The sequence below is a fragment of the Eriocheir sinensis genome, chromosome 61, assembly GCF_024679095.1.
Source record: "Eriocheir sinensis breed Jianghai 21 chromosome 61, ASM2467909v1, whole genome shotgun sequence".
NCBI lineage: Eukaryota > Metazoa > Arthropoda > Malacostraca > Decapoda > Varunidae > Eriocheir > Eriocheir sinensis.
Window position 1 is genome coordinate 10,595,471 of NC_066569.1, and position 26,523 is coordinate 10,621,993.

Genomic DNA, 26,523 nt, shown 5'->3' on the forward strand with positions numbered 1-26,523 from the left:
ACAAAGCGGTACAGGTCAAAAGAGGAAGAAGAAGAAGCAGATTAGAGTTGGCAACACTGGCGCCTTTACGTCCCTCCACATAAACATTGCGGGCAGCACAACACACACGCCTTCCCTGGACCCTAAAAACAGATAATTACGGTGCTTGAGGGACCCGGAGGAGCCCTGGACGACATGTGACTCCCCCCGCAGCACCCATAGCCCCGGGCCGCAGCCATGGCGTCCGAGATAGAGACTTACATCGCCCAGAACTGTGTGTGGGACAAACTTCCGCACACCGTCAGGCAGGTAAGGATGACAGTTCGTGTGTTGCCTGGCCTTGTTTCCAGGTGTTATTTGTTTACCTTAATAACTGTTTACCTTACTGTGTACACGTAGAGACTGTGTTGGATAAGCACACCGTTTGACAGGTCCACTTGTCACCATTACCTGGTCGACACCTGGTCGGTTACCCTACACATATACCTGGTGCGGCCACTCCCGATCCGGTGGACCAAACATATTAGTGGTTTGGACCAGATCTTTTTTTTTCTTTTTACGTCTTGGCCTATTGCATCAGTAGGCTTCTTCATGGTGGATCCTGAGTTCCTGATGGTCGGTCCAAGGCTTCTTCCCGGTGGGGCCTGATGGTCGGCCCAGCCCGTTCTGGCGCTAAATTTATTTTTATCGAGGCAAGACAATTTATTGCTGTAAAATCTTCCATAGGCCACCGTGGTCAAGCCTGAGGAACTATTTGTATCGTACTCTGTAGTTGGTACTTGAGGTCTCAGGTTTAAGATTTTCATGCATACCATTTTCTAGAAACTGCCACACACATTTATTTTAATCGCCATGCATCGGCTTACATTGGCAGAAAGTGTTTCTCTTGTGTCTGTGTGATTTGTTGGAATTGAAATTGACCCAATAAACAGTAGCAGCATGTGGTGGACCATGTTTACAAGACTTTCTGCGGTGGAGTTCCACTACCGCGCAGGCGCAATGGATGATTTTGGACAGGGAAAAGTTTTGCTGAGCACACTCGGCTCACAACCGAGAGAGCTCGGGTTCGATTCCTGGGCGGAGTGGAAAAATTTGGCAGCTTTTCCGATACCCTACGCCCCTGTCCACCCAGCAGTGAGTGGGTACCAGGTATTAATAGGGGGTTGTGTCCCGTCTCCTGGGATCTCTTCCCTTCTATAATTCCTTCCCCTTCTGTCTCTCTCCGGCATATGACCACAGATGTTGCGTCGACTAAACAAAATTTTCCAACTTTTGCATGATTTATTACACTGATGCATTGCTCTGTCTGGAAGGCTGAATATTCTCACATCCCTCTTTAACCTGTCCACTGCAATTGGCACGGATTTCGCCTTCACTGGTAGCCTGGTAACATATACTCCCAGGTCGTTCTCTGCCTCTGTGGTGGATAGTGGAGTGTTTCCCATGTGGTATTAGTATGCTGGATATCCCCTCCCAAGGTGCATGACTTTAAATTTATCTTCACTGAATTGTAGCAGCCAATTTTTGTTCCATTCCTGTAGCTTGGTGAGGTCTTGTAGGAAATCTGCAGTCAAGGGGTTAAGCTTTCCTTATATATTTTTTTGATGTGCTCTCGTGACCGTGTGTTCCAGGTCGAGGGAATGTTCGTCATGTGTGTATGTAGGCAAACTAACCTTTCTCCTTGATGTTGCAGTTGCTGGGTAACTCGCAGAAGGAGTATGAGAAGCAGGTGGCTGAGTACAGCATCAAGACCCAGCAACGATTCAGGGGAAACTTAGGTAAGTGTGGTGCAAGGGGGAGAGGGAGAGGAGAATAGAAAGGGATTGAAAGGAGACAGGAGGAGGAAGGAAAGGGAAGGGGAAGTGAGGGAAAGAAGGAGAACAAGAGAGAATATGAGTAACAGTAGGGGAGAGGGAAAGATGAGATGAGAGGGGAGAGAGAGGGAGAGTAAATAAGAAAAGGATGGAAAGGAGAGAGACAGGGAGAGGAAGGAAAGAGTTGTGAAGAGAGAGGAAGGAATGGGAGGTGAGGGAAATTCTCTCTCTCTCTCTCTCTCTCTCTCTCTCTCTGGCAAAGGTTCTAATTTCATGTCTCTACCTGGTTTTCTGTCTGGTGTTAGTGCACTCCATCCTGCCCCAACAAAGTCTAATTTCATCTCATCTCTCCACCTGGTTCTATGTCTGTTGTTAGTGTACTCCATCCTGCTCTGGCAAAGGTTTTAATTTCATCTCTCCACCTGCTTATCTGCCTGATGTTAGTGTACTCCATCTTGCCCCGACAAAGGTTCTAATATCATCTCTCCATTTGGTTGTCTGTCTCATAAGAATGTAAGGAGTCTGCAAGAGGATGGTAGTGTCCTCCATATTGTCTCGTTAAATAAAATGATGAATAAATGAAGACAAATGATAATAGCAATAATAAACGGCAGAATGAGTAGCAGCAATAAACGCCAGAATTTAGAACCAGTTATATAGCAGCAGTGTATTGAGTAATTATGCACCAATTATATAAAGTGCTAGAAAATTACTGTGTGAGTTTGGGGTAAGCTAAACTAGACATTAAGGGAACTGCTGCACCTGCGCTCCAAGGTGTACGATAATTGTCCTTGAATACGGTGAGCCAAACAGCTGTGGGGCCGCTGACTCATCCGCATCACCTGAGTAAACTGTGTCTAATTATTTTTTTATTTTTACATTAGATTGGATGCCATTATTTGTCTGCACCTGCCAGCTCTTTGATTTAGGAACAGCAATAGTTATTTTTTTTTTTAGTTAGAAAGTGCAATGTATTTTTTTTTTAGTCAGAATCCACAATAGTTGTATTTGATAGAATCCATGATATTAGTTAGAATCTTTGATAGTTTTTGTACTGAGAAACCATGATAGTTTTATAACTTAGAATCCGTGATAGTTTTATAATTTAGAATCCGTGATAGTTTTATTAGAATCTGTGATGTTTTTTAGTCAGAAACCACAATAGTTGTATTTGATAGAATCCATGATATTAGTTAGAATCTTTGATAGTTTTTGTAGTGAGAAACCATGGTAGTTTTATTAGTTAGAATCCATGATTGACCTATTAGAATCTGTGATGTTTTTAGTCAGAAACCGTGATAGTGCTTAACCCGGTAGCAGCGACGGGCCAAATTTGTGGCTTTACCATGTAGCAGTGACGGGCCAAATTTGTGCCATGATATAAACCCTCAAAAAAACTGATCACAAATGGTTTGATATATATTATGAAATGGTTTGTGTGAGTGATGATTTATTCTCATTTTTCTCGCTTAGAGGGACCATTAAGAAACATGATCCACTCTGCTACCGGGTTAAGCAAGAAACCACAATAGTTTTTAGTAAGAAATTGCGATATTTATGAGGTAGAATCTGTGATAAGTTTTTGGAGACACACTGTGATATTTTCTTTTATTGAGAAACCCCTGAATGCAGTGTTTAGAGCAGGGGAAGACTGGCAACACTGCACGACACCCCGGCCAATGTAGGTGTAATGCAGGGGGTGTAGATGAGTCACCCCTTTAGGCTCTTAGTGCGCAGGTGTTACACTAACGAGGCACCCTTCATCTGTCACCCAGCCTGCATACCCCACAACACCCCCACATCCCTTCACCCTCACCCACAGAAACACCTTCCAACTTAATCACCTGTCCCTTCTACCCCACACCCCACACATCCCTCCACCCACACCCCACCTTGGTCACCTGTTCCCTCCCTGCATATCCCTCCACCCACATTCTCACCTGTCTCCCCGTCCCTATCATACCACTCCCGCCCCCACACACACATGCACACCACAGCACACACCTTCCGCCTGAGTCACATGTTTCCCCGTCCTCTCTGCACACCTGTCGCATAATCACCTGGGACAAAGTGGAGCTCAATCACCCAGGTGTTGTGTAGTTGCCAGGCATTGGGTTCAGCCTTTACTTTATACTCTCAAACGTATGGAGCCCCAATTATGACTGTTTCCCAAGGTCACAGAGAGGATTTTCCGGGTTTTCATTGGTGATTTTTTTCCTGTTCATGGTGTAGAAGTCATTTAAAACTGTCTTTTTCCTGTTCATGGTGTAGAAGTCATTTAAAACTGTCTCTTTCTCTCATTCTTTCATTCCCCCTTCTCCATTCTCTCTCCCTCCCCTCCCTACATCTCTTCCTTATATCTCCCTACAGTGCTATCACAAGCCTTCTCATTCTTTCCTCCAATCCCAGACTGCACTAACCTCATTCTCTCTCTCTCCCATTCTTTCATTTCCCCTTCTCCCTTCTCTCTCCCTCCTCCCCTCCCTACTTCTCTTCTCTCTCCCATTCTTTCATTTCCCCTTCTCCCTTCTCTCTCCCTCCTCCCCTCCCTACTTCTCTTCCTTATATCTCCCTACAGTGCTATCACAAGCCTTCACATTCTTTCCTCCAATCCCAGACTGCACTAACCTCATTCTCTCTCTCTCTCCCATTCTTTCATTTCCCCTTCTCCCTTCTCTTTCCCTCCTCCTCTGTCTCCTCCCCTCACTAATTCTCTTCCTTATATCTCCCTACAGTGCTATCACAAGCCTTCCCATTCTTTCCTCCAATCCCAGACTGCACTAACCTCATTCTCATTCTCTCTCCCATTCTTTCATTCCCCCTTCTCCCTTCTCTTTCCCTCCTCCTCTGTCTCCTCCCCTCACTAATTCTCTTCCTTATATCTCCCTCTTCCCATTCTTTCCTCCAATCCCAGACTGCACTAACCTCATTCTCTCTCTCTCCCATTCTTTCATTTCCCCCTTCTCCCTTCTCTCTCCCTCCCCTCACTACTTCTCTTCCCATTCTTTCCTCACACCCCACACCACACTAACCTCCTCCTCCGTCTCTCCCTCTCCCCCAGTACGGCAGATAGTGAAGAGCGAACGTTCGTACTACGAGGACCTGCTCTCCTACAGCCGGGCACACCTCATGATGTACCCTTACCACCTGTCGGATGTGGTGGTGAAGGGCCTGCGCGTCACACCCTTCCAGTATTACATCTCCGTGCTCACCGAGATCATGACGGCCGAGAAGAGCTACGACTCGCTGCCGAACTTCACCGCGGCAGACTGTAAGGGGGGCTGATGCTTGGGGGGCGAGGGGGGGGATGCAATAGGGTTCAGAATAAGGGGATTGCTAGGAGGGTGAGGAAGAGTATCAGGTTCAGAATAAGGGGTTGCTTGGAGGGTGAGGAAGAGTATAAGGTACAGAATAAGGGATTGCTTTGTCTGTATTCCTCTCTCCACCTCAAACACACCCCTCCTCACCCTCTTACACCCTCCCTCACACCCTATACACCCCATCTCCCAGTCGTCATCCCTCACACCCTCTCCTCCCTCACAATCTTACACCCTCTCTCTTCACCCTTAATATACCCCATTCCTCACCCTCTTACACCCCTCCCTCACACCCTTACACCCTTCCTCGCACCCCCACAGGCCTGCGTCTCCTGGGCATCGGGCGAAACCAGTACATTGACCTCATGAACCAGTGTCGGTCAAGCCGCAAGCTGTTCCGTAAGAAGAATGTGAGGGATCTGCTTCCACCGCTGCCCTCGGAGATCACTGTGGAGGCCTGGTGGATGGTGTGCGTGGGATGCGTGACGGAGGAGGATATCAAGGTGGGTGGTGGAGAGTGGAGGGGACTGGGAGGTGTGGAATGGGGTATGGTTGTGTGTGTGTGTGTATGTTGTGAACTTTATATGATTTTTTTTTTTTTTTTTTTTTTTCTCTCTCCAATTCTTCCATTTTCATTTTTCTTCCTCTGACGCTCCTTCCTCATTCCTCCTTCTCCTCCATCTTCTTTACCTCTCCTCCTCCTCCTCCTCCTCTTCTTCCAGCATTCCTTCACCAATATATTCTACCCCTTCTCCTCTTCCTCCTTCTCCTTCATCTTCTTTACCTCTCCTCCTCCTCCTCCTCTTCCTCTTCTTCTTCTTCCACCATTCCTTCACCAATATATTCTACCCCTTCTCCTCTTCCTCCTTCCTTTTCCCTTCTCCATTTCTCTTTCCTTCCCTCATCCTCCTTCTCTGTCCGTCTCAGTCTCACCCTGTTTTAATTTTCAGCTTTTCGCACCAATAGGCTTTCTTGTTAGGGCCTGCTGGCAAGTGTTTTTTAATGGTGCTGTCTTGCTCTGCGTATGTTGCTCCCAGAAGCTCATCTCTGATCCTCTTTAGAGAGAGCCTCCAGCATCGGAGTTGATAAGTGGTCTTCAGGATGTAGGTAGTCTTAGGGGTATATTTTAAGACACCATCGCTTTTCACATCAACTATTTCAGAAGGTCAAAGAGGGGATCAATCTGGTTTTCATGAGTGTTTTTTAAGGTTCATGGCACAGAAGAAGGGTCAAACTACCACCAGGGTCATAAAACTACCCCTGGAAAGGCCTACAGCTCCTACGAAAGCCATGTCAAATATGTGAACTTGGCCGACGAAATGTTTTAAAATATGACCCTGAGGCCTCTCTGTGATGGCTGAAAATTGTCCTCATTCTTCTCCTTCATCCACTCTCCTCCGTCATCCGCTCTCCTCTTCCATCAACTCTCCTCCATCCACTCTCACGCCTCCACTCAACCACAGAGCCTGGTGAAGGAGAGGGAGAAGGTGGTGATAGACTCCCTCATCGACGTGGGTCCTCAGAAAGCCGGCGACCTTGACCGAGAGTGTGTGCACAGCCTCTACACGTGAGTAACTCTTTGTCTTGTCCCCCTCACACACTCACCTCACTGCCTCATCCCCTGTGACTCATCATCTTGCCTTCCAAAACTAATCTATGTTATTTGTTTTTCTTCCTCTTTCTCCAAATCATTCATACTCTTCTTCCTCTGACAGTTTTTCCATATTTCTCCTCCTCCTCATCATCTCGCCTTCCAAAACTAATCTATGTTATTTGTTTTTCTTCCTCTTTCTCCAAATCATTCATACTCTTCTTCCTCTGACAGTCTTTCCATATTTCTCCTCCTCCTCATCATCTCGCCTTCCAAAACTAATCTCCTGTTTTTTGTTTTTCTTCCTCTTTCTCCAAATCATTCATAGTCTCCTTCCTCTGACAGTTTTTCCATATTTCTCCTCCTCCATATTCTTTGCCTTTTGTCGAACCATTTCTAACCTAGCCATACTATAGCTAACCTGACCCAGCCAAGTTTTAGCTAATGTAACCATACCCTGTCTAACCATGTCTTAATCTAACCCAACTCAACCATGTCTTACCTTACCTAACCATGCCTTACCTAACCTAACCTAACCATGTCTAACCTAACCATGTCTTACGTTATCTAACCTAACCATGTCTTACCTTACCTAACCTAACCATGTCTCACCTTAACTAACCTAACCATGTCTCACCTTACCTAACCTAACCATGTCTTATCTTACCTAACCTAACCATGTCTTACCTTATCTAACGTAACCATACCTAACCTAACCCTTCGTAGCTCCCCATCTCACCCCCCTCACCCATTCACCTCACCTCCTCCTCCATAACACACAGGAAGGGCCTTGTGTACCTGGACGTACCCATCAGCGACACGGACCTCATCTCTGTGCCACCGCTCGAGGGCTTCGTCATGAACAGGGTGCTCGGGGATTACCTGGAGAGCCTCATGTACAAGATCTTCGTGTCCATTGATGAACACACGCCGGTCTGTGAGGTGGGTGTGGTGGGCTGGGATGGTGTGTGTGTGTGTGTGTGTGTGTATTTACCTAGTTGTGAAATACAGGACAAGAGCCATACATACTAGGCTCGTGCTGTCCCGTCTCCATAACGCTTATCATCCAGTTTGGCTTTAAATCCATGCATCGTTTTTGCACACGCAGTCTCCTCGTCAAGTCCGTTCCATGTTGTTATGCTTCTGTATGGAAAACTGTATTTCTTGATGTCTCTCCTACAGTCGCTCTTCTTCAATTTCTTACCATTGCCTCTTGTCACACTTCTGTCATATACCACTAGGTGTGTGGGTGTGTGGGTGAGGGTTTACAGGTGTGTTAGTGAGGGATGGTGTGTGAGGTGATGTGTGGTGGGTGTAGTGGGCTAGGATGGTGGGGTGATGTGTTGGTGAGGGAGGTGAGATTGGTGGTGGGCTGGGGTGGGATAATGAGTGAGTGTATGGCTGGGGTGTGCTGGGGTGTTTTGGTGTGTGTGTGTGTGTGTGTGTGTGTAATTTTTTTTTCAACAGTTCATGTAAAACCACACTATTCATGGATACCACCACCCCATCATCACCCCCAGACCACCAACACCACTTTTCTCATAAAATCCTCATTCTCATCACCCATCACCCAAACACCAATACAATAACCCCCACTTCCAGCACCACCAACACCACTAGTCTCATAAAATCCTCATTCTCATCACCCATCACCCAAACACCACTACAATAACCCCCACTTCCAGCACCACCAACACCACTAGTCTCATAAAATCCTCATTCTCATCACCCATCACCCAAACACCACTACAATAACCCCCCCCCCCCTCCCTCTCCCCCCTTACAGCTGGCCAAGGTGCTGGAGATCGACCTGTCCCTCGTCAAGGTTGCTGTCTCCCTGTTCTGCCGCCTCGGTTTTGCCTACAAGAAGAATGCCGAAATCTCCCCCCTAGAGATGCACCCGTCCTGGGAAGCCACGGCGGGCACCCTCACACCCAGCAAAAAGTGAGTCTTGGGCACCGTTGGCACCTTCAAACGGTGTGAAGACTTCAAGTTATAGAAGTATCTTGTAATAGTAACCTAACACAGCCTCCCTCTCTCTCTCCCTCTCAGCCTGCCTGCCTCCACCACCACCGCAGATGACCTTCTCCTCCTTGAGCTGGAGTCTGCACTAGCGGAGAGCACACCGGGGGAGTTGGGCACAGAGGAGGCCGGGCCCACTACCCCCCACACCCCCATCGACGACCCCCTAAGTTCGGGTTTCTTCACCGGGCAGAACAAGCGGATTGCGTTCCTCTACGACTCAACTCTCACGGCCTTTCTTATGATGGGGAACTTGTCGCAGGTCTGTGTGTGTGTGTGTGTGTGTGTGTGTGTGTGTGTGTGTCAGGGTCTTCTTCAGTCTTCCAGCTGGTCTCCTTCCCTCTAACTCCACCTCTTGTGATAGATAATGAAGTGTTAAGCTGCCCTGATGCCCAAATTCTGTCCTATTTTCTTCATATACTTTCTCCTCCTTGATGTTCGCCCTTCTTATGTCTTCCTCCACCTCCACATCTCGGGAAGAACAAGGTCCTCCTCCCTCCTCTTCAGCGGCCCATACCACCTCATCCTCCGCCTCCTCAGCAACACTTAACACATCCTCCACACCTCCCCTTTCCTCCCTTCTCTTGTGGTAGGTATAGGAAGTGTTCAGCTGCCCTCATGCACAAGTTCTGCCTGAGAGTAACTGTGATTTGTTTCTCTGTTCCTTCAGGGCCTCAAGAGCCATGCAGTGACCATGTTTGAGGTGGGCAAGATGCTGGATGAAGGACTCGACTCTCTCATCTCGGAGCTGGACAAGATACAGAGGTAGGTGTGTGTGTGTGTGTGTATGAGAGGGAGAGAGAGAGAGAGAGGAGAGGAGAAAAAGAAAAGAAAAAGGAAGGGAAGAGGAAGGAAAAGGAAAGGAAGGGGAAGAAAATGGAAGGAAAAGGAAGAGGGGAGAGAAGGGAAGAAAAGAGGAGAGAGAGAGAGAGAGAGAGAGAGAGAGAGAGAGAGAGAGAGAGAGAGAGAGAGAGAGAGAGAGAGAGAGAGAGAGAGTACTAGTGGTGTTGCATATTCCATTTATTCATTTATTACCCCACCCCACCCCACTCCCACCCACCTCGCACCCTAACACCCTATCCCTCCACAGGTCCGACTCCGAGGGCGAGGCGCAGCGTTACTTCGAGCACGCCCTCACGCTGCGCACCTCCGTCACCTTCCTCCGCCACAACCGAGAGCTCTGTCCGCCCTCGCAGGACCTCCCGCCCGCCCTGGACCTCATCCGCTGGGAGTCCCTCAGCAACCTGGACCCCGCCACCACCGCCAGGCTGCTCAAGAAGAACTACCAGTGGGTGTTTGGGGGGGCGGGGGGCTGGGTGGGGGGGTGATGGATGTGTAGGGGGTGATGTTTTGTTTTTTGTGTTTACAGTAAAGGATATGGCTCAGAGAAAGAAATGGTGAATGATGAAAAATGGGCGTGTGGGTGGGTGTTGTGATGGGTGATGTGTTTTTTTTTTACAGTAAAGGAAACAGGTGAAAGACAGTTACAGAATGAGTAACAAATGGGTGATTACAGGGACTGAAGATGATGATAAGATGGGGTTATGTTACTTTGGCAGTCTACTTTGGTTACTGTGGGGAAATCATGGAGCGACCTTGTCTTAATAATTACATGTACCGCTCCTGTGTGCTCCTCCCCTCACTTCCCCTCACCCGCAGGTTCCTGGTCTCCATGGCGCCCCTCAGCTACGAGATCTCGCCCATAGAAGGAGAGACACCACCTCACTTCGGCCCGGCAGTTCCTGAGGTTAACTCCACCTGGTTCAAACTGTACATCTACCACATCACTGGCTCTGGTCCACCCTCGCTGCTGCTGCCTCAAGGTGGGTGGGTGGACTTGGTGTGGGGTGGAGGGATGGAGGGCAGGGCAGGCATGATATGAACCCAAGGATGACAAAAGTATAATTCTAGATTACGGTATGATAATGCTCTCAAGGTATGGTACTGTATGGACATATGTTTTGCTTTTCGTGTCCTTTTTGTACTTTTTCCTACCATACAAATGCCTCAAAAGGGTGAGCCTGATCCAGTAGGCTTTTTAACCCGGTAGCTGCGGGGATCATGTTTCTTAATGGTCCCTCGAAGCGAGAAAAATGAGAAAAATCATCACTCACAAACCATTTCATAATATATATCAAAGCATTTGTGATCAATTTATGTATCATCTTTTTTTGGGGGGGTTAAATCATGGCACAAATTTGGCCCGTCGCTGCTACACGGTAAAGCCACAAATTTGGCCCGTCGCTGCTACTGGGTTAAACTACTAAGGTGCATTTGTGTCAGCCATCAGGTCACTAAGATCAAGCTGGGTCATGTGTTAGTTCTCCCAGGGGACCTTGAATGATAAAGACTCCCAGGTCAGTGAGGTGGTCTAGCTATCTCTCAGACCTACCAGTCCCAGGGGTAGGAAGTAATCTGTCCTTGACCAGTAAGCCTTGAGGATGACCTGACTGGTAGCGTGGTGTGTCAATGTAAGGCCTCCAAACCTCTCTGTCACATCACTAACCCTGTGCCTTTCTCTGTGTCCTTCCTTCATCACGCCTTCACAGGGGAACGTCTCCGCCGGCTGCCTGAGTGCCTGGTGGGCTATGAGAAGGTGCTGGTGACACCCTGGGGCCACGATCCCACTGTGGTGCCCCTTGCTGCCCTCTTCACCACCGTCAACGAGGCACTCATGCACTCACCTGTCTTCATCCAGGTGAGCCTTGCCTGCTGTGTTCATGTGTGTGTCGTGGGTAACAAGGGAGGCAAGGCAGTGGCTGTGTGGGGTGGGAGTTAACAAGGGAGGCGAGGCAGTGGCTGTGTGGGGTGGGAGTTAACAAGGGAGGCAATGCAGTGGCTGTGTGGGGTGGGAGTTAACAAGGGAGGCAATGCAGTGGCTGTGTGGGGTGGGAGTTAACAAGGGAGGCAATGCAGTGGCTGTGTGGGGTGGGAGTTAACAAGGGAGGCGAGGCAGTGGCTGTGTGGGGTGGGAGGCAAGGCAGTGGCTGTGTGGGGTGGGAGGCAAGGCAGTGGGTGTGTGGGGTGGGAGTTAACAAGGAGGCAATGCAGTGGCTGTGTGGGGTGGGGCGGGGCAATGCCTGTGTGGGGTGGGAGTTAACAAGGGAGGCAAGGCAGTGGCTGTGTGGGGTGGGAGTTAACAAGGGAGGCGAGGCAGTGGCTGTGTGGGGTGAGAGTTAACAAGGGAGGCAATGCAGTGGCTGTGTGGGGTGGGAGTTAACAAGGGAGGTGAGGCAGTGACTGTGTGGGGTGGGAGTTAACAAGGGAGGCAATGCAGTGGCTGTGTGCTGTGTGGGGTGGGAGTTAACAAGGTCGGCAAGGCTGTGGCTGTGTGGGGTGGGAGTTAACAAGGGAGGCAAGGCAGTGGCTGTGTGGGGTGGGAGTTAACAAGGGAGGCAAGGCAGTGGCTGTGTGGGGTGGGAGGCAATGCAGTGGCTGTGTGGGGTGGGAGTTAACAAGGGAGGCAATGCAGTGGGTGTGTGGGGTGGGAGTTAACAAGGGAGGCAATGCAGTGGCTGTGTGGGGTGGGAGTTAACAAGGGAGGCAAGGCAGTGGCTGTGTGGGGTGGGAGTTAACAAGGGAGGCAATGCAGTGGCTGTGTGGGGTGGGAGTTAACAAGGGAGGCAATGCAGTGGCTGTGTGGGGTGGGAGGCAATGCAGTGGCTGTGTGGGGTGGGAGTTAACAAGGGAGGCAATGCAGTGGCTGTGTGGGGTGGGAGTTAACAAGGGAGGCGAGGCAGTGGCTGTGTGGGGTGAGAGTTAACAAGGGAGGCGAGGCAGTGGCTGTGTGGGGTGGGAGTTAACAAGGGAGGCAATGCAGTGGCTGTGTGGGGTGGGAGTTAACAAGGGAGGCAATGCAGTGGCTGTGTGGGGTGGGAGTTAACAAGGGAGGCAAGGCAGTGGGTGTGTGGGGTGGGAGTTAACAAGGGAGGCAATGCAGTGGCTGTGTGGGGTGGGAGTTAACAAGGGAGGCTGTGTGGGGTGGGAGTTAACAAGGAGGCAATGCAGTGGGAGGCAATGCAGTGGCTGTGTGGGGTGGGAGTTAACAAGGGAGGCGAGGCAGTGGCTGTGTGGGGTGGGAGTTAACAAGGGAGGCAATGCAGTGGCTGTGTGGGGTGAGAGTTAACAAGGGAGGCAAGGCAGTGGCTGTGTGGGGTGGGAGTTAACAAGGGAGGCAATGCAGTGGCTGTGTGGGGTGAGAGTTAACAAGGAGGCAAGGCAGTGGCTGTGTGGGGTGGGAGTTAACAAGGGAGGCAGTGGCTGTGTGGGGTGAGAGTTAACAAGGAGGCAATGCAGTGGCTGTGTGGGGTGGGAGTTAACAAGGAGGCAATGCAGTGGCTGTGTGGGGTGGGAGTTAACAAGGAGGCAATGCAGTGGCTGTGTGGGGTGTGAGTTAACAAGGGAGGCAATGCAGTGGCTGTGTGGGGTGGGAGTTAACAAGGGAGGCGATGCAGTGGCTGTGTGGGGTGGGAGTTAACAAGGGAGGCAATGCAGTGGCTGTGTGGGGTGGGAGTTAACAAGGGAGGCAATGCAGTGGCTGTGTGGGGTGGGAGTTAACAAGGGAGGCAATGCAGTGGCTGTGTGGGGTGAGAGTTAACAAGGGAGGCAATGCAGTGGCTGTGGGGTGGGAGTTAACAAGGGAGGCAATGCAGTGGCTGTGTGGGGTGGGAGTTAACAGGAGGCAATGCAGTGGCTGTGTGGGGTGAGAGTTAACAAGGGAGGCAATGCAGTGGCTGTGTGGGGTGGGAGTTAACAAGGGAGGCAATGCAGTGGCTGTGTGGGGTGAGAGTTAACAAGGGAGGCAATGCAGTGGCTGTGTGGGGTGGGAGTTAACAAGGGAGGCGAGGCAGTGGCTGTGTGGGGTGGGAGGCAATGCAGTGGCTGTGTGGGGTGAGAGTTAACAAGGGAGGCAATGCAGTGGCTGTGTGGGGTGGGAGTTAACAAGGGAGGCAATGCAGTGGCTGTGTGGGGTGGGAGTCAAGGCAGTGGCTGTGTGGGGTGGGAGTTAACAAGGGAGGCAATGCAGTGGCTGTGTGGGGTGGGAGTTAACAAGGGAGGCAATGCAGTGGCTGTGTGGGGTGGGAGTTAACAAGGGAGGCAATGCAGTGGCTGTGTGGGGTGGGAGTTAACAAGGGAGGCAATGCAGTGGCTGTGTGGGGTGGGAGTTAACAAGGGAGGCAATGCAGTGGCTGTGTGGGGTGGGAGTTAACAAGGGAGGCAATGCAGTGGCTGTGTGGGGTGGGAGTTAACAAGGGAGGCAATGCAGTGGCTGTGTGGGGTGGGAGTCAAGGCAGTGGCTGTGTGGGGTGGGAGTTAACAAGGGAGGCAATGCAGTGGGTGTGTGGGGTGAGAGTTAACAAGGGAGGCAATGCAGTGGCTGTGTGGGGTGGGAGGCAATGCAGTGGCTGTGTGGGGTGGGAGTTAACAAGGGAGGCAATTCAGTGGCTGTGTGGGGTGGGAGTTAACAAGGGAGGCAATGCAGTGGCTGTGTGGGGTGGGAGTTAACAAGGGAGGCAATGCAGTGGCTGTGTGGGGTGGGAGTTAACAAGGGAGGCAATGCAGTGGCTGTGTGGGGTGGGAGTTAACAAGGGAGGCAATGCAGTGGCTGTGTGGGGTGGGAGGCAATGCAGTGGCTGTGTGGGGTGGGAGGCAATGCAGTGGCTGTGTGGGGTGGGAGTTAACAAGGGAGGCAATGCAGTGGCTGTGTGGGGTGGGAGTTAACAAGGGAGGCGAGGCAGTGGGTGTGTGGGGTGGGAGTTAACAAGGGAGGCGAGGCAGTGACTGTGTTCCCTCATTGCAGGCTTATGGATGGTACCATGATGTCTGCATCCAGCACATTCCCTTCCCCCTGGAGAGCTCTAGTAAGTGTTGGCTTTGTGTTACCCTCGACTTCAATCCCCAACACCTGCTCAAATTGCTGTTAGTTATTACAGCCGCCCCTCAAAGAGCACGGTGTCCAATAGTTTGGTTTTGGTTTTATGTGGATTTTCTAAGAAGATTTTTTAGGATTTTTAAATTTCCCGACAAGCAGGAAATTTAAAAATCCTAAAAGGTCTTCCGTGACAATCTGTATAAAACCAAAACCGAGCTATTGGAAACTGTACTATTTGAGGGATGACTGAAGAGAGAAATAGGGAACAGGCTTTTTTTTATTATTATTATTATTTTTATCCTTTGGAACCAGGGGTGTGGAGTGGGATGTAAAAAAATTGACTTCTGACACTGACTAGAAAATTTTAAGGTTATGACTGTGACTCCTTCTCCCCCCCCTCCCCCTTTTTTTGCAGCACAGTGGTAGGCAAATCAAACCAGCCACACCACACACCACACCACACCCAGCCACACACCATCACATGTATCGTAAATGAGTCTAAGAGCCGTATTCTTAAACACTCCAGCGCCCCAGCACTCACATATTTGACAAGGCTTTCGTAGGAGTTTCGGGCATTTCCAGGGGTAATTTATTGACCCTAGTGGTAGTTTGACCCTTCCTCTGTGGCATGAACCTACAGAAACACTCATTAGAACCCGACTGATCTCATTTTTGGCCTTTGGAAATAGTTGATGTGAGTATTGGAACTGTCTAAGAATACCAACCTCAGAGATATGTTTACTGACTGCAACAACGATTCCGACTCCACACCCCTGTCTGGAACGTCTCCTCATATAATAAAAAACCCCGCCTGTACAGAGTTGGCACAGCACCCGGCCGTCCAGACCCTGGCCCGACACCTGGACCTAAACCACACCTTCGGCTACATCAAGCTGGTCGCCTTCCCCCTCGTAGACACCCCAGGATCCTCCGCACTCTCGGCCGCGGAGATCACCACCGGCATGCCCCAGGGAACCGCTGCCACCGCCCCCGCCCCTGCTCGGCCCCTCCTGGCACCCCAAACCGCCCAGCTGGTGGATGTGGTGGACGGGGAGGTGAAGGACGAGGCGGGGAGTCAGTCGTCCCTTCCCCAGGTGGTCAGTTTTGAGGATGTGGCGAGCTTGTCCATTGATTCTTCCAGACCTGCTCAGGACACCCACAGGTCAGTCCTCCTCCTGCTCACCTCACTGCCACATGACTGGTTCTCCTACTAAAGTTCTTATTCTATCTGCTGCAACTATTTTTTATGCCCTCCGTGAATGAGTTTTGAAGCTCACAAGTGATAGATCTTTGGGCATGGATGAAATTTCACACCCACACACACCTGAAAGACGGAACACAACCCTCGGGTAACACCTGGTACCCATTCACTGTTAGGGGGCAGGGGGCATGTCCAGGAATTGAACCTCGGACCTTGTAGTTGTGAGTCCACTGCACTATGGAGCTCTTTGTGTGTGTGTGTGTGTGTGTTTGTGTGTGTATTCTTATCCATTCAAAGTTTTACAGGACTGAGTCAAGCCTATAATGTCCAATATCTTTACTCTTTTTGTGTGCGTGCAGTGGTGACCGAGGGGGCATGACACTTCCCCTGAGTGGCCTTCCCTCCGTGGACCACTGGCACCTCCTGGAATGTCATTTCGGCCTGCCGCTCTTTGACGCCACACTCAACCAGCAGGTGTCTCGCAAGATCACCACACACCAGCTCTTCAGCCCGGAGAGGTGAGGTGGTGCTGGGGTGTCAGGGTGTTGGTTGGTACCTTTACACTGAGAGCAGGCAGGTTGAGGGGTGTATTAAAGTGAAGAAAATTAAAGGAAATTAAAGATACCAGAAAAAAGGTGTATCAAAATTAGCTTCAAACTCCACTCTGGGAAAAACAAAGGCTGTTGCAGAGTTTACCATTGAAGTGGATGAAAGAGTGACAATACTGGTCAACTCTTGTATTACCATGTTGAACAGTAGGGGAATGAGCTGAGCAGGAAGTCTTGTACAATCATCAGAAATAGTATTGAACACCCACGGGGCTTTGGAAGTGAATTAAGAACATCTAAAGACATGGCTCAGTATTATAACACTTTCGATTCTTACACCAAATATTTCTAATGGTCAAAGAGGGGATCGATTGGGTTCTAATGAGTGTTTTCTTAGGTTCACAGTATAGAAGAAAGGTCAAACTACCACCAGGGTCACATTGGACATTATAACATTATTAGCAAAGGGGATTGTACAGGAAGAGTTTAAAGAATTATTAAATGAAAACCAGATATCAGTTTCGGACTTGTTACAACATTATTAGCAAAGGGGCTTGTGCTGGGAGGGTCCAAAGAATTATTAAATGAAAACCAGATATCAGTTTCAGGACTTGCATGTTATTATTAAGTTGTCTCCCTCTCCCTCTGTCTCTCCTGAACCCACACTCTTCTTCCTTCCCTGATCAGCGTGGAGAAGTTCAGCGCCTCAAACTCGCAGCTGGTGAGTCGCCTTCGTGAGTTCATCAGCAGCAACAAGGTGAGGAACGTTGACCTGCTTCTCTTCCTCTGCTGACCTGTGACCTGCTTCTCTTCCTCTGCTGACCTGTGACCTGCTTCTCTTCCTCTGCTGACCTGTGACCTGCTTCTCTTCCTCTGCTGACCTGTGACCTGCTTCTCTTCCTCTGCTGACCTGTGACATGCTTCTCTTCCTCTGCTGACATGTGACCTGCTTTTCTTCCTCTGCTAACCTGTGACCTGCTTCTCTTCCTCTGCTGACCTGTGACCTGCTTCTCTTCCTCTGCTGACCTGTGATTAATGTTGTGTTTTTGTCACATATTGTTTTGGTGTTTTTGCTTCATTGTTGTGGTCCAGTGCTGCACGATTGACTCCTTTAAATACAAGCTCGACTGACACTTCCTTCAGCTTAATATTTACTGAAGTAGAAATGCAAAGTCTTGGTGGCACTTGGTCTAGTATAATATCACCTAGGTTTATGGACAGGCCACCTAATCTGGACTGAAGGGTCTGTGTGGTTTGGGTATCTATGTAAATGCAAATTGACGTGTTACTCCCCACTAGGCTCAAGGGGTGAATCCAGAGGTGCGTCGGTCAGGAGGCTGCCGGGAGGGCGTCTCAAACCTCCCTCTCCCCACCACGCCGCTGCTCTTCTCCGAGGGGTCGCTGGCACCATGGGAAGGTTCCTGATGGCCCCAGCACTACCTCTCTGTTGCTCCACATGTCCCCCGTCCCTGATGAGGGATCCCGAGGGCTGCATGCAAAGGGGAGGTTCAAGTCCCGTCCGTGAGAACACGTGTGTTATGACTGGTGCCGATTGTTTTGTTTTTGTGCCTCCAGAAGTGGTGGTTCCTTAGAGAAGTGTCACGGTGAAGGCTTTGGCAGGACAGGAGCGGGGCCAATCAAATATATTTATCTGTGTTATGTACAGTTGGTGCCCCCAGCTGCCTTGGTGTGTGCTGCGTTTGTACATAAGAGTATTACGATAGTGTGTTTATGAGTGCCGCGGCGAGGCTGAGTGGCAGGTTCTGGGGGCTGGGAGCTGCATCACAGAGGAGGGAGGGTGAGGGAACAACCTCACGCCCCACAAACACATTCGTCCTTCTTGCACCACCTCCGTCATTCATCTTACAAACTGGTAACCAGGTCTCTGGGTATTCTTAACAGAAGAAAGTATTTTGAAAGTTTCACAAAGAAATAAAACTCACAGACATCTTCCAGATGACCAAGGAACTGATGGAATGCCAAGTTACCTGACTGAAGCGCGTGTTTGAGTCAGTGCTCCTGTTGTGTTGAAGTGTTTGTGGGTGTGTGTCTCCCAGTGAAGTGTTAGGAAGAGTCCTGAGTGCTGGTGAGAGGAAGAGCAAACAAGGGAGGAAAGGAGCGGTTCTCTCTCTGACTTCTCTCCATAACAATGATTACGTCCTTTGTAACAATGCAATCACCCAGATAGGAGAGTATGCACAGTGACACTAACACTGGAATCTCCATCTTATACACACACACACACACACACTGCTCTGAACACACACACACACACTGCTCTGATAACTCAGTGTATTAAGGCTCTGCCCTGTCAGGCTCCGGCCTGGTGGGCAGAGGTTCGAGCCCTGCTCAGGCCAGAAATTTTCCACTGACAAGGAGCTGTTACTGTCCTCCCTTGAGCAAGGGGGATGGGGGGTGTGGTGTATGAAGGTCCCGGCAGTACCCAGAGATGATGAGCTTGCTCTAATGGGGAGGGTGTTTGCCGGTGATGACGACTCCAACTCGTGATCAGTCGAGGTGAATTACACACAAACACATTTTATACAAACCTCAACCACCATACAAATTTTGATTTTTTTTCAGGCTAGTAATTCTGTACACTTCTTTTTCCCTTGCATTGTCATCTCCCCGTCACCTTTGTATGGCTGTCTCCTCCACGTGTACAATTACTGAGTTCTTTTCCAACCCAGTAATGTTACGTATACTCCTGTATTTTCACTTATAGCATTACCTTCCCTGTTGCCTCTGAATGCTTCTCCACACATTGTTTGCCTCCAAATCTCACATGTCGTCTTCCCCGCCTCATCATCATCACAACTCTCAGGCCCTTCACTTGATCCTCCAGCCAGCCAAGTTATTATTCCATTTTATCATAGTGGACCCTTATTTGTACTGGTTCTCCCGGAAAGTCTAGGATGTACAGCAGGAAAACAGTGTCAAGTATAAAGTGGTTGAGGTTGCCTTCTTGAGGAAATATTTTGGATGTGATTTATGAGGAAAGGTGATTTATATTGAGGGATGGCATTTAGGTGAGTGTATGTGTGTGTGTGTGTGTGTGTGTGTGTGTGTGTGCTCTCCATAAGCAACCACATATAAACACACACACACACACACACAGCAGGGAAAGCATCAGGTAGCAAGGTGAAGTGCGAGGCTGAACAGCAGGTGCTAATAAAAGAGTGTCACCTGTCTCTAGGAAGTATTCTTGGTGGGGCGCAGTATTGCCAGGACCATGTGACCAGGGATGCCATGATATCGTACTCACCGAACTAGATTTTCCCATTTCTAACGTATAATGACTGCAAAAAAACTATATAATTAACACTTTTAGCAATAAATATAAATAGGTATCGTTAGTTTTGTGGGTGGGACATTTTTTAGCCTGAAATCGGGAAAAATAAGCTGAGTATGATAATCTGGCAACGTTGCATGTGACCCCCCTCCTCTCCCCTTCGTCCTACATCACTACACACAATCTCAAGGGCCAGTGTAATGGAGATGAGCACCAAGGCCACATTCAGCCTTAAGCCCTGTTCACTCTGTGCTGACTCTGGGCCACAACAACCCAGCGACTCGGGGTATACCAGGTCTTGGGTGTGAAATATTGATGTGAAAGGGTCGCACATGGTCGGAAAGAGGTCTAGAAGCGATCGCCGGATGCTGATTTGACACAGTGTGAAGGAGGCCTAAAAGTCGCTGGGTTGTCGTGGCCCAGAGTCAGCAGTGTGTGAACGGGGCCTTAGTGTATGCCCTGAACTTTACCCATACCATACACAACACCGGAGAGAAGTTGAGTGGTCTGAAAACATGCCAGTGACAGCCCAACATTACAGACCTCAAGCTGACAGTGGAAGGAAGAACATGCCAAGCCTCCTCCTTAGTGTTTGATGAAGGGAAGTCAGCAAGAGGTGGCAGGCATTAAGACCTGCTCAAGGCCTGCCCATTGCATTGTCTGATGTGCCAAAAAGGAGAATCACTAACAAGACTTACACAGCGAGTCCTCAGTTTGTGTCTTGGCTGGGTACTGAGGCCACAGAAGACCTGGTTTCCTACACAGTACATGTCTAGGAATGGTGTGTGTTTGCAGTGAATGTCAGTGGAACAAGTTTGTAAGATGGAATCAACTCAGATAAATAACAGCCAGGTGCAGATGAAGGATGCACGTCTTGATAATCGTAACATTATCAAAATTTCATCAGTGACAGCATCCAGACACATCACAGTTTTGCAGAATGGTTATCTGTTAGCAGAACACAGGTCAGGAACATCAACTGGGGACTTGCTGTATTAGTGGCAGCAGTAGTTGTTCTAAGTAGTAGTAGTAGTAGTAGTATAGTAGCTGGAACCAGAGCTAGCAGTAGAAGAGTTGAGATGCTGGAGTTAGTGGTAGTGATTGTTAAATCTGATCAATTAGGCCACTAAGCCCTTGTGAAGGTGACGGACTGATCCGGTGCTGGCAGACGGGGATCGTCAGGGTGTGGCCAAATTACCGTTTTCATAGGTTTTGGTAAATGTTTTTTTTTTTTTTTTTTTTTTTTTTTTTAACAAAGGAGACAGCTCAAGGGCACAAAAAAAGAAAACAATAATAAAAAAAGCCCGCTACTCGCTGCTCCCAAAAAAGTATCAAAAGAGGTGGCGGAATGAAAGGTCAATTTCGGGAGGAGAGGTGTCCTGATACCCTCCTTTGCATGAATAAGACAAGTTATGGAATTCCTACCAAGGACAAGTGAACACTGACTTATTGATTTCATTTCCAGTAATTTTTTATTTATTTATTTTTACAGCAGAGGAGACCGTGCAAGGGCGTGAAAAAAAAGAAAACAATAATGAAAAAGAAAAAGCCTGCTACTTACTGCTGATATAGTAGAGGGCACAAGGCTTAGTGGTCAAAGATACAATTTTATTTTACTACGCCAGCTTTAGTAATGGTAGTGTTAGTAGTAGTAGTAGTAGTGACGGTGGTGGTAGTAATAGTTGAGGTAACGGCAAACACTTCCTTGACACTTGTAGTACATTCAGGTGACCACATATGCATCGCCCCATCGCTGGCGGCCCCCAAACATATCACAAGCCACCTCACAATACAGACAATCACCACCTCAACCACCTCCCTCTCCCAGCCTTTAATTTCTCTAACACTTATTAGCTTCTTTGAGTTGCGGCACTGCACCGAAGACCTCGTTGCTGATTCTGTGATGCTTTCCTGCCTCTTGTTTGCTTTTAATTCACGCTGTCGCTCGACCTCCTAATATTTGACTCGCACTGTCACTCGTCCACTGAATGATGGCTTGGAAATGTCACCCAGCACCACGTAGTCTAAGTATAGTGATTTAGAGTGCTGTGGAGGCTGGTGTGAGACATTTCCAGACATGTTTTACTGGAAGTGTTATTCTGATTGCCTCAAGCTGGGAGAGTCCATTGCCAGCACAGCACGTCACAAGCTTTAGTGTAGTGGACGTTCAGGTCCACCTTTGCTTTGTTTGTAGAAACTTTTCGCTGCTTTTGTCAGTCTCATAGCTCTGACATGTTCATTATTGCTATTTGCTCATTTGTATTTATTTAGTGTTTTTGTATTCTACTTGTATTTTATTTAAATTCCATTTTATGATTGTATTGTCTATTGCGTGTATATATCGCATGGCTCCACACCGCTGACCTCTAGTGGCACAGTCTCAGAGTTGGCTCATGGCTTGCTGTTTGGCAACACTGATGGTTTATTGGCTCATTGGCACATCTTGCATCTGTACATAACACACAAGCAAGCACCATCACACACACACAACGCTTGGATTTGTACCTCAGTATTTATGCACAATACTACCATTGTTACTTCATGTGGCCAGCCAGCCACTCACTGCCTTTATGCCACCAACAACTCTACATTCACGTCTCACACGTATTCTAGGTCAGCCACTCTTCAAAACAACGGCTGAACCTGGAATTCTTTACATAATGAATCCGAGTTATGGCTCTCCACACTTAACATCTATCTCATATCAAGAAGCAAAGCATGGCTTGAAAACCTCTCTCCAGAATGCTCGCTGACCTCTTACACACAGGAATCATCTCTTCACACACACAGTTGCGGAGGCGACTGGTGTTACGCTAGTGTTGACCATCAGGTGAACGCTACCCCCTGAGTGCTTCCATCCGCTAGGCTTTCTGGAGTGCTTAGCGACGGGTGATAAGTAATGGCAGGGGACGGGACACGCCGTATAACCTTGCCTCAACATCACTGTGCCAAAGGGTGTCTGTCTCTTGGCCTGCTGTTTGTTGGTGGGTCTCACAGCAGGTGTTTGTCTTCTTGAGTCATTATGTTAACGTCACTCATCATTTGGTGGGACTCATGGCACTGTTCTGAGTCATCATGGCAGTATATTTTTGTCATTATGCTAACTCTCCATCATTTGGTGAGGCTCAGCAGTAGGTTTTTGAGTCATTACATTACTTCTCCATTCATTTGGTGGAGCTCATGGCAGTATGTCCTCGAGTCATTGTGTTAACTCTCCATTCATCGTTTCTGCCGACTTTTTATTCCCCAATTTTTAAGTTACTGCAGCATTAAGAGGAAAGTTATCACATAGGCCTGTATTTACAAACACTTTGGGGCCTAGCCTAACTCCATCTATTTGGCTCTTGTAAAGTCTGTTCACTTAAGTCCGACCCAAGCTGACAACATGAACCTAAGCGTGTTTGCAAGCTGAGTGCTGATTGGCTACTGCTGTGGCTTCCAAGTTTTCTTTAACCTCTGTTTGTGTTTATCTCGTGCAACACTTTCTGCTAATCTGCACTGTGCTTACGAACATGCTTAGGTTTATGTTGTCAGCTTGGGGCAGACTTAAGTAAACAGACTATAGTTATTGTGATTTTCTTAACCCGGTAGCAGCGACGGGCCAAATTTGTGCCATATTTACCCCCCAAAATAGATGACACATAATCTGATCACAAATGCTTTGATATATATTATGAAATGGTTTGTGTGAAGGGTGATTTTTTCTCTTTTTCTCTCACTAAGAGGGACCATTAAGAAACATGATCCCCACTGCTACCGGGTTAAGCATTTCCATGACCTTGCTGAGTCTCACAAGGCTTTTGAACCATGAATGTGAAAATCAACACCCTGAGAGAACCTGACAACTCTTCTCTTTGGTCTTGGCAGGAATGTGAAGTGTCTGAGAGTACAGGTCTTTGTGATATTCTCCGAAGCTTGAAAATGATCATAGCCAGTTGTCTATTATTTCTTGTGTCCAGCTTATATTGTATCTGCAAATATTTATACATTCCTGAGGCTGTATTTACGTTTGTGTTTCAAGTGCTAGGTTCTGTCTGTCAACATTGTAATCAGCAAATATTTCATCACCCTCTGAAACAAACTGTAAGTCATTTTTCACTTTTTTGGGAAATCCACAAAAGTCATGATGTATGTAGGCAGAAATGTTAAGGTAAATTTTAGTACACTCGCACCTCAAATGACGGCCTACTATTCCAAAATGTGCGTCAGATGATTAAAACTTAATTGTGCCAAAAATCAGGAAATCACCAAAAAATGACTTGGGGAGTTTGTTTATGAGGGCGATGATTTATACATTCCTGATGCTGTATTTACGTTTGTGTTCCAAGTGGTAGGTTCAGTCTGCCAAGGTGCGCTGAAGCCCTGGCCACGCGTTTTGAAAGGGAAGCCCGAAGACAGTGCTTATAGCCTTAGCGTACCTAGAGCAAGTAACGCCTTAAAGCTATATATATTTTCTTGCCCTCCACCTAGCATGTCAGGTCTCACACCCAGGTTAATATTATTTAATTTGCACTAAAAATGATTATAGTTACATTTAACTACATATATAAGTTGTATAAGCAAGATGTATGCTATTTTATATAATTTTAAGTCTCGTTAATAAAGTAGAATGTTTATTGAGGGTGAGGGGAAGAGGGTGCAGGGGCAGGGGAAGGCACAGGGGCAGATAGGGGAGGGGAGGGGTCTTAGTCAGGGAAGAGGACCATAGGTGTAAGGAGGGGTGGGTGAGTCAGAGGGACGGTGATAAAGGGAAGGAAATGTATACAAAGGAGAAATATTAAATGATACAAAGTGGGGAGTAGATGGCGAAAAAATTCAAAACAAATTAAGCAAGTTTAAAATCGACGCAATGGAGCGTTGGAGATAAATGCGATGTGGTGAGCAGATGGCGAGAATCAAAGAGAAACAGATGAGGATAAAATCAGTGGAAAGCTAGAGATGGATATGGGAGAGTCAGGGAGAAACTGATGAATGAGAATAGTGACAAGATGGAGGTTGGTAGGAAATGGAAAGCAGAAAGGGAAGAAATTATGAAGCAGGTGAGAAGAGCAAGGCCCCGTCCACACTATCAGGCACTGTGTGTATTTCTCTCACTTCTCTAGCAGTGTTACCCGGTGGCTGAGAGTGTTGTTTAACTGCCTCCACATTATTGGTCAGTTCCCGTGTGTTGTTGTACACCCGGATGTGGCATAAATCAGCAATAGTACTTGACGGACAGAGGACAAACTTATGTTGGTTGAAAAAAACCTGTGTGTTCTTGTGAGTGTGGCCTCGTGAGCATGCTGTCATCTATAAACTGGGCCCCTGCTAATCCCTGGACCCTGACCCAGGTGGGGTTTAGATTCTGGTGTCCGAGTGTACAACACAACTTTGCCCAAGAAACAAAGCTTTCCAGGCATTCCTCGACAGTGTGGACGGTCAAGCCGGGGCAAGTCGATGGTTTGTCTGCTTGTGACGTCATCTCTGCTTGTGCTGCCAATCTTCATCCAACTGTGTGTATTGTTGAGCAAACACTGTTACTAAATCCTATTCCAATTCACATGTTTGGATGGTGGGTGGCAGGCAAGAGCAGACATCATAAGCAGGGAAACCAGGCAAACCATTGAAATATCCTTGATTGATAGAAGTGCCTGACGGGCTTTGTCTTGTAAGTGCACAGCCTGCCAGGCACTGCTCCGTTTGGTAACACTGCTTGGGAAGCAAGAGAAAGACTCAGCACACATTGCCTGCCAGGCACTGCCTGAGAGTGTGGCCAGGGCCTAACAAAACATTGCTAGGTTACACTCCAGGGCAGGACTATCCCACAGGATCTACAGTCAGTGAAGGACTTAGGGCCAAGAGTGCCTGGTGTGGAGTAAGGCAAGAAGAGCAAGGTGTGTCAGGCAGGGAACAAACCTCTCCAGCAAGACCAAAGTGAACAAAACATCAGTACTATCGTTAATACATTTTTGTTGTTACTATTCGTGTGTATATCAGTTTGTCTTTTCCTTCCTCCCTTCCTTCCCTCATTCTGGGAGTAAAAAGTCATCTGTAATTCTACGACTTGCATTCCATGAAATATGTGATCATTAACCTGTGTTTTACTGACCCCTGAGTGCATATTGGCCTTAAGCATCAGTAGTCCTCAAAATGCCTGGAAACCATGCATGTTCAGTGTTCTAAGAGTCATGTGATTCTCTTACATGAACAGAACAAAGCTGACAACTGCACTGAATGACAGCTGTGTTCCAAGCTCTCCCTTACTGAAAGATGCAAGTCATTATAAATCCAACAACCAATGGCAGCTTTAAATTACTTTTTGTTTGTGCTCCCTATGGCCAAGACAGACACTTAATAGCGACTTGAAGATGCAAATTTATTGCTTTTGGAAATAAGTGCCTTTGTAGAATCACGGGATACTGCAGGTTTGACTGCCAAATTGGCAATTACTTTACAAGATTGAATTGAGGCCTATGACCTGCATAGTCTGAAAACACCAGTTTGAGCTACATGGACATGTGACGTGCCACCCAGAGGTACGTGATATCACGCTCACTGGGTTGATTCTGTAAGGGACAGTCCTGAGTGGAGGAGGCCAAAGGGATGCCCTGCCAACAAAGCTTGTGGCTTGAGCAAGTCAATGGCTCCTGCCTTGAGGCACTTGGTGTGCAAAAGAGGCCTGCATGAAGACTTGTTAGGAGGGATTTGTAATACTGATATCCATGGAGCTGATGTCAAGGCAATGGTTGATGAAGGAAGAGCTCGTAATATGGGCATAAGGCTGTCCCTTACAGGCAAGACATTTCCTGAAGGTGGTTATTCTAGCCTGTAAATATTTCAAGTGATGGAAGGTGGTAACTGACCAGGAAATAAAGAAATCTGGAATTATAAAGCAAAAATGCTCAGCC

General features: G+C 48.1%; 1 protein-coding gene across 1 annotated transcript; it reads left to right on the forward strand.

Moving 5' to 3' along the window:
* Window positions 1-50: 50 nt before the first annotated feature.
* On the forward strand, window positions 51-25,708 carry LOC126986462 (protein FAM91A1-like). The gene is made up of 17 exons (XM_050842665.1): window positions 51-288; window positions 1,673-1,757; window positions 4,855-5,064; window positions 5,432-5,613; window positions 6,574-6,677; window positions 7,484-7,643; window positions 8,488-8,645; window positions 8,754-8,985; window positions 9,394-9,488; window positions 9,814-10,011; window positions 10,383-10,546; window positions 11,273-11,421; window positions 14,524-14,584; window positions 15,415-15,757; window positions 16,156-16,314; window positions 17,032-17,101; window positions 17,644-25,708. The coding sequence occupies exons 1-17, from the start codon at window positions 217-219 to the stop codon at window positions 17,767-17,769; spliced, it is 2,568 nt and encodes an 855-aa protein (XP_050698622.1). The 5' UTR covers window positions 51-216; the 3' UTR covers window positions 17,770-25,708.
* The last annotated feature ends 815 nt before the right edge of the window (window positions 25,709-26,523 follow it).

Bases quoted from the DNA above. Each gene is read 5' to 3' on its own strand.
- LOC126986462 (XM_050842665.1), top strand. From the start codon at position 217: ATGGCGTCCGAGATAGAGACTTACATCGCCCAGAACTGTGTGTGGGAC. The intron at 16,315-17,031 runs GTGAGGTGGTGC...TTCCCTGATCAG, and splicing joins CAGCTCTTCAGCCCGGAGAG to CGTGGAGAAGTTCAGCGCCT. The intron at 17,102-17,643 runs GTGAGGAACGTT...ACTCCCCACTAG, and splicing joins AGTTCATCAGCAGCAACAAG to GCTCAAGGGGTGAATCCAGA.